General features: G+C 39.2%; 1 protein-coding gene and 1 long non-coding RNA gene across 2 annotated transcripts in view; one reads left to right on the top strand and one right to left on the bottom strand.

Moving 5' to 3' along the window:
• TAF1B (TATA-box binding protein associated factor, RNA polymerase I subunit B) overlaps positions 1–7542 on the bottom strand; it is a 59544-nt gene extending 52002 nt beyond the window's left edge. Inside the window, exons 1-4 of the mRNA XM_082642478.1 lie at positions 7446–7542; positions 5974–6072; positions 2306–2393; positions 54–151 (exon numbers count right to left, since the gene is read on the bottom strand). Coding sequence (XP_082498604.1) covers positions 54–151; positions 2306–2393; positions 5974–6072; positions 7446–7463 — 303 coding nt within the window. The 5' untranslated portion in view covers positions 7464–7542. The remainder of the gene's footprint in view (positions 1–53; positions 152–2305; positions 2394–5973; positions 6073–7445) is intronic.
• Positions 7543–7596: 54 nt separating this feature from the next.
• LOC309815585 overlaps positions 7597–13975 on the top strand; it is a 53551-nt gene continuing 47172 nt past the window's right edge. Inside the window, exon 1 of the long non-coding RNA XR_014295899.1 lies at positions 7597–7676. This is a non-coding gene — a long non-coding RNA (uncharacterized lncRNA). The remainder of the gene's footprint in view (positions 7677–13975) is intronic.

Here is a 13975-nt window from a genome sequence, read left to right as displayed (position 1 = left end):
TGTTCTTCAAACAACAAAATGTAAAGCTAACATCTAGGCACAAATGGACTTACCTTTAACTCTGGGCCTACTCCAAGGGTCTGTAAGGCTTTTGCTTGTTGATAAAGTATGTGCTGAAAACCTTCGCACACATACCAATCCCAGCCTTTCTCTAAATGACAAATGACAGGTTTCAGATATTTGCATTCCTAACTTACTAAATGTAATGCTGCAACATAGTTACAACTGCGTTTTATACACTTCAACTGGAATTTTTTCGTACCCCTGAGTAGAGTTTCCCTTCTTATACTCTCTTGTTTCCCATCTGGCAAATCTGTACATAAATGCTAAAGCTAAACATCATTTTTATAATTTATCAGATTTTAAATATTTTAAATTATCTATAATTTTTCTGAAATGTTAATGTCAGAGACAGAAAAATGAACAGTCACATTAAAAAAATGAAACAAGTTTTATAAATGTATGCTGCACTGAAGAATCCTAAATGAAAGGATACTCAACACTCAGCCACTGCTTCTATGACTCCTCTGGTCCAACTCACATGGAAAGGAACAATGAGTATTTGGAGAATGAATGAACAAAAGTGAAGATGTGAAGCTCCAAGATCGCAGGAAAGGGCAATAAGAATATACAAAGAAAACAAACTGCTCAACGGCATTCTCCTTTTCTCAAGATAGTTCTAAGTTCTGGGGTGAAACTGAAAGCAAGGAAACTAAGATTTATTGAGCTCAGCCTAGTTACCAGGTGTTTTAAGTAGGTTATTTTCTTCCAACCTCAAAACAACCTTAAGAGATTGTGACGAGAACTGCCACTACAATGGACAAAGCTACATGTTTAAATAAAACTACCAGTTGAAGAGAATGTTAAAATCTGTTAAGACCCTTATGTTTTACCCCTCCCTACTGGACAAATACTGTAACTCTTTGAAAAATATCTTATGAGCGCACAGCTTCTGAAGTCTGTTACCATGACTCCAAGAGGTTCTCTCCCCTCAGAATGTCACAGGACTCCCTTGCCCCTCCCTTACCTCAAATGTCACAAGGCCTCCCCACCCCTGCTGACTAACGCACTTTCTGGAAAGGGTCTTAGCTTGTATAGGAGTAAAACAGGAAGCCTGTAATTTTGACGCTTCCCAAAGGTGAGGGAGTTTAAACTCTCCAAGCTCTATCCATGTGTGCCCTCTCCTTCCTGAACACTGCTCTGACAAACCGATAAAGTCGTATTCTATATTCTCAGTCTGGGTTCCTATTCTATATAATAAATGGTATTACATTCTCACTTTACAGATGAAGAAACAACTAAGGACAAAGAGGTTGAATATAAGACTCAACATTTAATTTGAAGCACTTGACGTTCCTTCAGCAATTTAAGTTTAAAATATACAATTTTAACTATTAGATAGGTCAAGTCCAAATTAATCAGGTTTTACTCTAATAAAATTTAATTAAAATTAATCAGGTTTAGCCTAATAAAAATAGTCACTACTAAAGGTTAAACAGGAACATGAGTTGGCATTCAGGCAGTCTCTCTGTTATTCATCTAAGAACAGCAATGTATTTCATGTAGATATTTCATTAACATTTATATATATATTTCATGTGTGTATCCTTAAAGCTACCTCAGATAGAAGAGTCCACCATTACCATTAGCCTAGTTTCAAACCTGAGAATCTGGCCCTAGGCAATTAGTCACAGAAATAAAAAGCATCAGCTAAATTTAACCTCAGATTCTTCTCAATAATGGTTAATTATTATGTACTCACTGGATGAATGAAATAGATTACCTTTCAAAGCACAACCATGCTGAGCTTATTTTAAGGGAAAATAATTTTCCTTATTTTAAAAGGGTGTGTTCAAAATTCAGTGTGAGAAATGGATTTCTGAAAGCTGAATATCATGTTTAACTTGCCTAACCTGACAACTCCACAGCTGATTCATCTCAGAAAATAAGCATTTTTCTTTAAAAGCACAGAAAATCATATAATAGATAACAGATATAAAACAGAAAAACATATACCAACACACAAAAAGAAATATGCTACCTTTGCTATTATTTTTTGCATAATAGTTGCTCCACTGGAAAATCAAGTCATTAACCATAAGCAGAATAAAAAATGGACATGTTTTAAGACATCTGCTTCCAATTTTACCATCAATAATTATCCACTCTAATTCTACTTTGGATTACCTGCTTAAAATTCTGGCAACTTCTTTAGAATCCATTTAAAATTCCATTCCTCATCCCCAAATCATGAAAGTGAAAACATGATTGAAAAATGCTAAGCACATATGAAGAAAGAGCTTACCAAGTTTTCGTTTTCTTTTAAGTCCCCGGTTGATGGCTTGTATTTTAGTATTAGGAATAGCCCCAGTGTTTATAACTTCCCTAGATCTCTGCAGGAAATAGAAGCAGACCATTAAAAAGACCATAAAAAGATAGTTTTACATCTCCTTAAATATACTGCCAAGCATGCTCTGGGATGTATAATGAACCAGATTGTGAGTGCCAGGACCAATGATGGTAATATTTTGGGAAAATTAGATAAAGTGTAACATTCTGGTTAGCCTTTATATTGCTTTTTTTTTTTTTTTTTGCAGTACGCGGGCCTCTCACTGTTGTGGCCTCTCACTGTTGTGGCCTCTCCTGTTGCGGAGCACAGGCTCCGGATGCACAGGCTCAGCGGCCATGGCTCATGGGCCCAGCCGCTCCGTGGCATGCGGGATCTTCCTGGACCGGGGCACAAACCCGTGTCCCCTGCATCGGCAGGTGGACTCTCAACCACTGCGCCACCAGGGAAGCCCTATATTGCTTCCTGATTCAAAATTTCTCAGTACCTAAAACTGTGCCAGGAACACAGTAAACACTAAATAAATGTATGTCAAATGAATAAACTTTTATTTGAAATCAATTTTTAATTGTTTGAAACCAATTGTAAAGTCAAATTTATTCACTTTTTTCTCTATCCAAAACATACTTTGAAATTAAAATAACTTCTGTATTCACTGTAGTCAGCAATGCCTAAGCTACATAGATTAGTTTCATCCTACTTTTCTATGTGTTTAATACTCTAAAACAGCTTTATTTATGAAATTATAAAAGAGCTACTTTTATTCTTAATCAAACCTATAGGATTTTAGAATGACTAAATGCTGAGTACAGTTCATCCCAACGTCTTCAATTCCAAGTTCTCTCAAGGGCTAGTACCTAAGATTCTGGTTCTCTCACAACCAAAATATAAAAGAATTAGGTCTAAATGATGGGGAAAAGGTGAAGATTTTTAACCAACAGGGAACATTTATAGATTTGTCCAAATTTAGAGATTTGGAATGAAATTTATCTTCAACTTTCATTAAGAACAAAAGAAATGTCTCTAACAGGATTTTTGGAATACATCCTCTCTTGTTAAAGAAACCACATTCAAAGCAGTTCTGGTGGACTGGGTTGGCCACACTGAGAAAATAAGACATGTCAGAATACACACCAAAGCAGTTACCCAGCAAAAACAGGTAAAACCTATAAAGAGTAGGCAAGAAAAAAAAAAAAAAAGGGCTTAAAATCTGGATTAGACAAAATGTGAAATAACTAAAAGCTAGAAAAAGCTACATATACAAACTGAAACAGTAACTAATTAAATTACTGAATAGTTATATTGTGGAATATTTATACAGTCAATTAACACGTCCACAAATGTTTAGAATAACACAGGACAATATTTATTAAGACAGAAGATTCAGTGGTACCCAACCACATTCCCTTCCCCTTCTCATACACAAAAAAAGAAAAAAAAAAAGAAGACTAAATGGAAGCTGTCGAAAGAAATGTTGTATGTTGAGATCACTGATAATTTTAGCTTTCATCTTCATAATTTCTAAATTTTCTACAATGAATCTGCTCTTATGATCATAAAAATCTATTAAACTCACACAATTCTAGCATACACCTTTATTAAATACCCACAAAATACTTCCGAGAATGTCTATAATATAAATTGGCTAGATTTAAGACCTGAAAATTTTTTCCTGTATAAAATCAATCAAGATAACATTCTAATTCCTTTATCAATTCAGAGGGCCTTCTTCCAGATGGTGGAGTATCTAAAACATGAGAATTATATACAGAGTAAGTTGAAGGGCAATGAAAGGAGCAGAAAAACAGGGCAAGTTGTGCCACAGCTTCCACTCTTTGCATGTGCAAACCACCATCTCATTGGCCATTCCCCACCCACTGGATTTCCACACTGCCACGCCACACCCCCGCTCTCCAGGAAGGATTGATCGTGTCACACTCTATATGAAGACAATAAAGCCAAGAGAAACCACTGAAGTTGTGCAACACAGAGCTCTGCCTATCACATGGGAGGCACTGAGACAGGTTCTGCGTCTGTTTAAAGATGGTGCCCACCCTCAAGAATGCTACATTCTTGACAAGTTATCCATACAGGCTGATATCTTTCAAATGTGGAAACAGTGGTATTAGGGGCTTTCAAGTTAAAAAACGACTGCAGCAGATTTTATCAGACAGAAACAAACAGAAACATTATCAAAGACAGAAATAAAAGAAAGCAATTAGTTAATGTAGTTTAATTTCTCCAAAAATAGTATATGCTGACTTCATCTGCTAACGATAAACAGTCCATTTAGACACATCTTCCTTCACCATGTTTACATTTGTACTGCTGGTACAAAAGCAAAAACTCAATATACATCAAAGCAAACTGCACATATTTAAAGTGTACAAGTTGATGTGTGTGTATGTATGTATATCCTCGAGACCATCACCACAAACAAGGTAATGAACATATCCATCAGATCAACAATTTCATCGAGTGAGTACATATCTTCTTAATACTCTGTGTGACCAAATGGGAAGCAGACTGAAGAACAAAGACTGTCTCAAGGAAAAGCTCTTGGGTGATTGAGTTGCAAGCTAAATTAACCACTTTTCTCAAGAAAACTAGTTTTTACTTCATACATTTTGTCCAGGCTTTTAGTTGTTTAAGGTGGGCTCCTGTTACTCCATCTTGGCCAGAAGAAGTTCACACAGTTACTTATATTTGTCCCAAATTTACCTTTCTTATATAGGCCTATACGGCAAAGGTAGTATATCTGTTCCTTCCTGGCTCTGTAGACTTTGAGCAAATCCTTTTCCAGAGAGCAGAGTCCTGGCATGTTTAGCCTGTCCCATAGCAAGCTATCCACACACTTGATTATTTTGGTTATACTGTCCTGAAGGTGTGGTAACCAGGAGAGGACCTAGCACTCCCAGTGTGAAGGGAGCCTCATTTACCAAGGTTCCACAGGACAGCAGGCCAACCTCTCCCTTAAGAGACAGGTGTGGTGGAATAAAATGACCACTGGAGTCGAAAGCCTGAGGTTCAAGTCCTGGCTCAGCACTCTATCCATGTGACTATGGCAAACTCACTCAACTGATGAGCCTTGCTTGCCCCATCTACAGATAGGTGTAATAGTATACACATCTCACAGGTTGTTATGAGGAGGGGATGAATTAATGGATGAGAAAACACTCTGTAATGTGTAAGGCACTGTACAAAGATATAATGACGATGAAGCACATTTCTCGTACTCCCAACAGTCTTTCTAACATTCCGTCTTCCAAACCTCTAAGCTACCACAATACATTAAAAACTCTTAAATAAGTGGTAACTAATAAAAATAAATGCATCATCTTGTAAGTGCAATTTTAATTATTTCCCCTTATATACATACTACACAGTCTGAATCAGGAAAACATTTATATATGTGGCCCAACATAATTTCAAAAGCTCATCCTAAATCTACCTTACAAAGTCTTCAACACTTGTGTAAGCATTTGAGGACCGCTTACACTCTTCATATTTGGACATTGCCTGAGTAATAAAAAGAGATCAGTTTTGGGGGGACCTATGCCACATATTAGGCTGAAACTGCAACTTTTAAAGCACAAGCAAATTCATAAATGAGGTCTGTTACTTACTTCTGTAACATTGTGACAAGAAGTGCAATAATATTTGCCTTCATCAGTGAGACCCCAAGAGACAGCAGCACACTGAGAACAGCGGTCTTTGAACTCTTTCTGTAGGAGAAAAGGAAAACCACATTCAATACAGTGTACCTAAACGCTGCAGTTCTACTTAGAGGGCTCCCTACAATTTTACTCTATAAATAAAGAATCACTGAGAATAGAAAATATACCAGAGGGATTATCTATAAACAAGAAGAACAGTTCAGTCTGAGCCATTTGAAACTGAATTAAACTATTAAAGAAATGTTTCTAAAATATGCAGTGTGTGAGGGTGAAAAAAAAAGACAAAGAAGACAAGGTGGTAGGGGTAAAGTGGGAAAAAAAAAGATGAGTAAATAAAACTCCTTGAACATGCTGTGAGGAAAAAGATGATAAGATTCAAGTATAGAGAAGACTTAAAAAATAGAAGTAGCATACCATTTGGAACTTCCTCCAGGACACTAAGAACACATACCCACCACAAAGGAGCCAGAGTTTTACTAGGGTTGTTTCAAGTTTCGATTTGTTCACTCAGCAATACAAGGAGTACCAACTATGTATGTACTAGGCACTTAACTAGGTGCTGGGGATTTGAGGGTGAGCAAAACAGACAAGACCCCTACTCATAACTATACACGCTAATGGTGAGTTCTAATTGCTAATTTCATTAACCTAGCATCTACAGACGTTAACCCTCATTCAGTAGACATTTATTGAGCGTCTACAAAGAATAAGGCCTTCTATCACCATAATGCTTCTGTACATACATAGACTGGCACCAAATTATCCATTTGCAACTCTCTGGTGCGTGAAATCTTATTATTGTTGATCTAATTACCGACTGCTCCTCTAACGCCATCAAAGAGTGGCGTTTTATGAAGTGCGTCAAAATGCATGCCAACTCTGTTTCAACAAGTTGGTCAAGTTTTCAGTGACCCCATGTGGATAACTATCGTAATCTTGGAGTGTCCCCAAACCCGAATTTGGAATTCCTGCACAGGCCGTGGCTAAGATTCGCAGAGACACCGGCAGGGGTTACTTGGGGGCATTCTGGTTCCAAGCACCGCCTCCCTCGCCCAACCTCCAGCATCAAAGGGAACTTCTGGGTGGTCCCGATTAGAGGAGATGAGCTACGTGGGTGGCCACCCCACAAAACCCACAACTTCAGCCTCCTCCCGAAACACACCCACATCAACCAACACCTCACCGTCCCTTCACCCACAACCTCACCCAGCCAGAAACTCCAGCCTCTTCCCCCAAAGCGCGGGCACACGCGGCCCGCCAGCCCCGCCAGCCCCATCCCTGTCCCTACGCCGCAGCCTTCCGCCCCGTCCCCCTTCGGCCAGTGGCCGCCCCCACAGCCAACCGGCGTCCTCCACCCCTACTCCTCAGCCTCCCTCCCTTCCCGCCCCGCCGCCCGGCTGCGCGGCACTCGGCCCCCTCACCGCCTCCTCCAGGTCCATAACGGCGCCGCCGCCGCCGCCGCCGCCGCCGCCGCGGCCCGTTACCCCGGCAGCGAGAGCAGCTTCCGGGAGCGGCGGGAAGAGCCCTCCGGGCGGAAACAGAGACCCTTGACTTTGGATTTGTCTCTTGCGGCGGCGGGAAAGCTTCCGCTAGCTCCGGGATGAAGCGACACTAATCCTGCGTCCCCAGACAGCATCCCTTTCCTAGTCAAGGTAACTAAAACCAATCAGTAAAAAAGTGGGCGGTGCCTACTGCTGAGAGGATTCAGTCTCTGTTCCGACAGCCGTTCCTTCCCGGCAGCTCTCCTGCTTTCGGGCTGCGAGGGGGGAGCGGTGGCGTGGACTCAGAGCGCTCGGGGCTCTCCACCTGGTTCTGGCACAAGAGAGGCACCGGGTTCTGGAGAAAAGAACACGTGGTTGAGTTAGAACTGGGTTTGTAATCATGGCTTTTCTGCTTCTCTGTTCCTCAATTTCCTCCTCTGTAAAAATTAGCTGTTACCTGTGGGTCCCTCGCGATGGAGCCTCACATGGTAAATGCTCATTAAATTTAGCTTTATTGTTGTCCCTTCATTGGGCACTTTCATTTCATTAAACAGGCGTTGTTTTAGGTCTTGGGGATTAAGCAGTGAACAAAGTAAGCAAAAATTCCTGCCTTTATGGAGATTATAATCTGGTGGGGAGAGACAAAAATACATAAGGAGAACATAGGGTATGTTAAACGGGCATGAGTGCCAAGGAGAAAAATAAAACAGGAAAGGAGAATGGGAGCCATATTGTGGTTTCAGTTTTAAATGGAGTGGTCAAGAAAGGTCTCCCTGAGATGGTGACCTTTGAGGCAAGGGAGCAAGAACCATGTTGGGAACCTCATTCCCTGCAGAGGGAACAGTGAGTACCAAGGCCCTAGTCCTGAACCTCATGCCAGACCATTTAAGGATCAGCAAGGAGGTCAGCGAGTGGCTGGAACAGCGAGCTAAAGGGAGAGTAGAAAATGAGGCAAGGGCAAAATACAGCTCCAAGGACTTAGACTTGGAGCAATTAGAGACGCCGTTGTGGGAGTTACACAATCTTACATGTTTAACAGATTACTCTGGCTGTTGTGGGGAGAGTAGACTGCTAGGGGGCAAACGTAGAAGTTGGGAGGCAAGTCAGGAGTCTGTTACAATAATCCTGGTAGCTTGAACCAGGTAAAAGCAGTGGAGACAGTGAGGAGTAGACAGATTCTGGAAATGTATATTTTGAAGGTAGAACCATAAGGATATCTTGATGGATAAGAAGCCCATCAAAGCAGCTATGGAGGATGAAGGGAGTCAAGGGTGACTTCAAGATTTTTGTCCTGAGCACCTGGAAGGGTGAAGCTGTATTTGACAGAGTAGACTATGGGTGGACCAGTTTGGGAGGGGGGTAGAGGAGGAATCAGGAATTTGACTTTGGACCTGTCAAGTGAGAGGTGCTTATAAGACCTCTAGGTAGGATGAGAAGGCAATTGGATATAGCAGTCTAGCATTCTGAGGCAGGTTCTGGACTGGAGATATATATTTGGGATTTATCTCTGTCTAGATGGCATTTAAAGTCATGAGAGTGGAGGAGACCACCAAAGGAGTAGCTCTGTATTCACTCACTCCTTATTCACCTGTCAATTCATTTCTTTTGCAAAGTCATTCAACACCCACTATATGGCAGGCACTGTGCCAGCAATTGGGAAATGAGAGATAAACAGGACAGGGTCCTTGCCTTCAAGAGGCACCCAGTCCAGTGGAGCATTCAGTCTTATTATTTTAATCATGGCATTAGATAAATGCTCCTCTCCAGCTGTGTCACCCAGGTCATTTGCCAGGCTTGGCTCTGAAGCTTCAAACTCTTTCCAAAAAACCTTACCCATCTTCAAAGCATTAAGTATTGTCATATGAACAGCTTGATTATAAGCCTCTAATTTTCCAGACAAACCCTGATTTCAAATGTTGACATTTTACAATGGGAAGGGGGCACTGCTGAATGCCCAACTAAATTGGAGTTAGTATGTTGAACTGAAATATGAGCACCATGGCATCAGGAAGTTTTGTCTTTTTGTTTATTGCTGTATACCCAGGGCCTAGAACAGTACTTAGCTTATAAGATGTGATCAATAAATATTTGTTAAATGGATGGATGACTTTGTAAGATTTTTACATATATGCAAAATAGTTTAAATAGATGACGTGTCTTGATTTGAGACTTTGGACATGTGGTTGCACAGAAATGAGTCACAGATTTTCCCAGCCATTCCTTAGCAGAAAATTGAGTGTTTTGAGCAAAGTCAGACTCCTTGAAAGAAAATGTCTTCTTAGACTGTAAGACTTAGATGACTATTTCAGCAGAGAAGCTTTAATATGCATTTCTTAAAACTGGTTCACATGCCATTGCTGACCTGTCAGATTGGCACAGATGATTTTTGCTTAATGGAAATAATCAGTGGCAGAAGGGCTCAGTGAGATGGACTCTGTCTTGTACTGCAGGTGAGAGTGAATGTGGGCGTATTTCTTGAAAATAATTCAGCTACATAACAGGTGATATGGTGGAGCAATATTGAGGCAATGCCAAGAAGAGGAAACAGGGAAATAAAATTAGAATGGAGATAATAAACCCTTACAGGGATTGACGAGTCCCTGGGCCAAGATTTGATATAACACCAAAGCCTGATTGAAGGTATTAATATATCTAAAGAAAGAATGTGATATCAGCAAGAGATGTATTTAGCCCTTCAATCCTAACAAAAGGAGGACCTAACCATAGCAAGGACCCCCACACCACTCTTATGCCCACGCAGTTAACGTCCCCAGGGTACCATACCTCTTAAGTGACAAACACAGAATCCAACACAAACTATTACTCAATTCTGCCTGTAGGGAGAGAGGACACTGAATATAAAGGATATTTTCTCTGGGTATAGATTACTGGATTAGCAGTTGTTCTTTCAGCTCTCTGAAGACATGGTTCCATTTCTTCTTTCATTGTTTCTGTTGAGAAGTCAGCTACCAGTGTTATCAACTATATGCTAAGTAACTAGAAAATTCCCAATTGTTTGGAAATTAAGCAGTAAACTTCTAAACAGCCCAATCAACTGAGCAGTCACAAGGGACTGACAGAACATTTTGAACTGAATAAAAATGGAAATGTATCATAGCAAAATTATGAAATGCACTTAAATCTGGAGGGAAATTTATAGCCTGAAATTCATGGATTAGAAAAAAGAAAGGCTGAAAATCAGTGATAGAGACATACATCTCGAGAAGTTAGAAAAAGAAGGTTAAACCAGATAATAATAATAATAATAATAGAAGGAAGGAAATTAAAAAGAAGAGAGATTAATAAAAGAAAAGGCAAACATTCAGTGGGGGGGGGGTCCACAAACTAATATTAACTCTTTAAAAAGAATCATAAATTCAGTAAACCCTGGAAAGACCAATCAAGAAGAAAAGCAAAATTAACCAATATTAGAACAATAAAAGTGACATCACTACAGATACCATAAACATTAAAAAGATCATAAGAGGATACAGCTCTAAGACAATAAATCTGAAAATGTTGATGGATGGACAGATTCCTAGAAAAGCACATAACCAAGAGCTATGCAAGAAGAAATACAAGATGTGAACAACCTTATATCTATTCAAGAAATTGACTCTATAAGTAAAAAAAAAAAAAATTTCTCACAAAGAAAACCTCAATCTCAAATGGCACAGCTGGTAAATTCTACCAAAATTTTGAGAAAGAAATAACACCCATCTCACACAGACTATTCCAAATAACGAAAAAAGAGAGAGCAGTTACCAATAAATTTTGTGAGGCTACCTTAAACTTGACGCCCAAATCTGACAAGGATATTTCAAGAAAAGTAAAAATTAAAGTCCATTCTCTCCTCAGAACAAATGAAATATCAGCAAATTGAATGCAAGTCCTTTGCTGTATTCAGCAATATATAAATAGAACAGTAAATCAAAATGACATTGGGTTTATTCTAGGAATGCAAGGTTGGTTTAACATTGAAAAACAATAACAACAACAATTTAAATAGTAATCCAGATAGTGTGGTGCAAGGATAGACAAAAGATCAATGGAACTGAATACAAAGTCCAGAAACTGACCCATAAATACATATAAGATAACCTGATTTTCAACAAAGGTGCTGCTAAAGTTCAGTGGGGAAAGGATTGTTCTACAATAAATGATTCTGGATCATTTGAATTGAATTCATATGAAAATTATTGACCCCCTATCTCACACAAAAATTAATTTGAGATGAATCACAGACCTACATGTGATAGGTAAAACCATAAAGCTTCTAAGAAAAAAAAAAAAGTAGGTAAATATCTTTATGGCTTAGGATAGGATAGATTTCCTTAAAAGATCACAAAACAGCACTATCCATGAAAGGAAAGATTGTTATATTGGACTTCATTAAAATTTAAAATTTTAGTTCATCAAAAGACATTGTTAAGGCAAACAAAAGACAGAGAGAAGGTATTCGTAATTCATATATTCAACAAAAGACTTATCTCCATAACAAAGAATTCTTACAAATCAATTAAAAAACAATTAAAAATAGGCTAGACTTGAACAACTATTTCACAAAAGAGGACAGCTAAAAGAACAATAAATACATGGAAAGGTGCTTAACATCATGAGTCATCAGAAAAACGAAAATTAAAACAACAATGACAGGGGACATGGGTTCGTGCCCCGGTCCAGGAAGATCCCACATGCCACGGAGCAGCTAGGCCCGTGAGCCATGGCTGCTGAGCCTGTGCGTCCGGAGCCTGTGCTCCACAACGGGAGAGGCCACAACAGTGAGAGGCCCACGTACTGCAAAACAAACAAACAAACAAACAGCAGTGAGATGCCACCACACATCTACCAGAACAACTAAATATTTTAAAAAATTTGAAAGTGTCAAGGTTCGCCAAGAATATGGATGAATTGGGTCTCTTCTACTTTACTGATGGGAGTATAAATTGAATATTTTGGAAAAGTCTTGGAAGTCATACTAAATCTGTGCTAATAATGACCGAGCAATTCCACTCCTAGATATATACCCAAGGTAAATTTGTGCATATGTTCACGAAAAGATATGTACAATTATTTTCATAAACCTTTCTTTATAATAGCCAAAAATTACAAACAACCAAATGTCCATCAACAGGAGAATGGACAAGCAAATGTGATTTAGTCATCCAGTGGAATCCAGTACAGCAATGAAGAAGAATGAACAACTGCTACATAAAACAACATGAATGAAACACAATGACATGCAGAAGAATCCTATGGTGAATTTAAAATGGCCTTAAATTTTTTGCCATTTCTCACATTGGTTCTTGAAGTAGAATGTGATGTAACAAAAACCTAGGACTTCCCTGGTGGCTCAGAGGTTAAGAATCCACCTGCCAATGCAGGGGACATGGGTTCGAGCCCTGATCCCACATGCCGCGGAGCAACTAAGCCCATACACCACAACTACTGAGCCTGCGCTCTAGAGCCCACGAGCCACAACTACTGATCCTGCGTGCCACAGCTACTGAGGCCCATGCGCCTAGAGCCCATGCTCCGCAACAAGAGAAGCTACCACAATGAGAAGCCCATACACTGCAACGAAGAATAGCCCTCACTCACCACAACTAGAGAAAAACCCACACGCAGCAACGAAGACCCAACGCAGCCAAAGATAAATAAATAAATATTTTTTAAAAACCAAAAAAACCTAAAACATGTGCCCAGATCTAATCCTGTCCTAACACATACCCCTTAGACAGCAAAATACCAGAGAAAAATTTTGAGCACGCATACCCATTATACAGATATGTATTTTTGTATATATTGTATACATGCAGGACTGTTCTAGTGATGTATATTATAGAACACTCATAAATATATAAAATAAATGTTTATATGTTTATTGATAAAATAAATAAAAATTTAAGTTACTTATTAACATAATAAATAACTTTCCTTTCAGTGAAAATACTAGTAAGAGTTATGTAATTAGAGTTCACTATTCTTTAAATCTTGGCTTAATACTGTAATACAGTGATTTGTAGTTTTTGTTCTAAGTTCAATTTAATACTTCTTTTTAATGGCAGTCATAACAGAAAAAGATACCTCACAAAGATGCATAGAACCAAGTGTTTTCATAACAATGGACACATTTGCAAACATCTAGTCTCAAAATGCTCTCTCCATAGCATGTTACTTCGAAAAAAGCAGTTACTTTTTAATGCATTAAACAATTGAGTGCCTAGCTTGTGCCAGACACATTTATTTATTTATTTATTTATTTATTTATTTATTTTTTGCTGCGTTGGGTCTTCATTGCTCTGCGCGGGCTTTCTCTAGTTGTGGCGAGCGAGGACTATTCTTCATTGCAGTGCATGGGCTTCCCATTGCGGTGGCTTGTCTTTGGTGCGGAGCACGGGCTCTAGGCGCGTGGGCTTCAGTAGTTGTGGCTTTCAGGCTCAGTAGTTGTGGCTCACTGGCTCTAGAGT

This window comes from Mesoplodon mirus, assembly GCF_964341445.2.
Source record: "Mesoplodon mirus genome assembly, chromosome: 14".
Lineage (NCBI taxonomy): Eukaryota > Metazoa > Chordata > Mammalia > Artiodactyla > Ziphiidae > Mesoplodon > Mesoplodon mirus.
The sequence above is the reverse complement of the archived record's forward strand: the minus strand, read 5'-3'. Positions and strand labels throughout refer to the sequence as shown.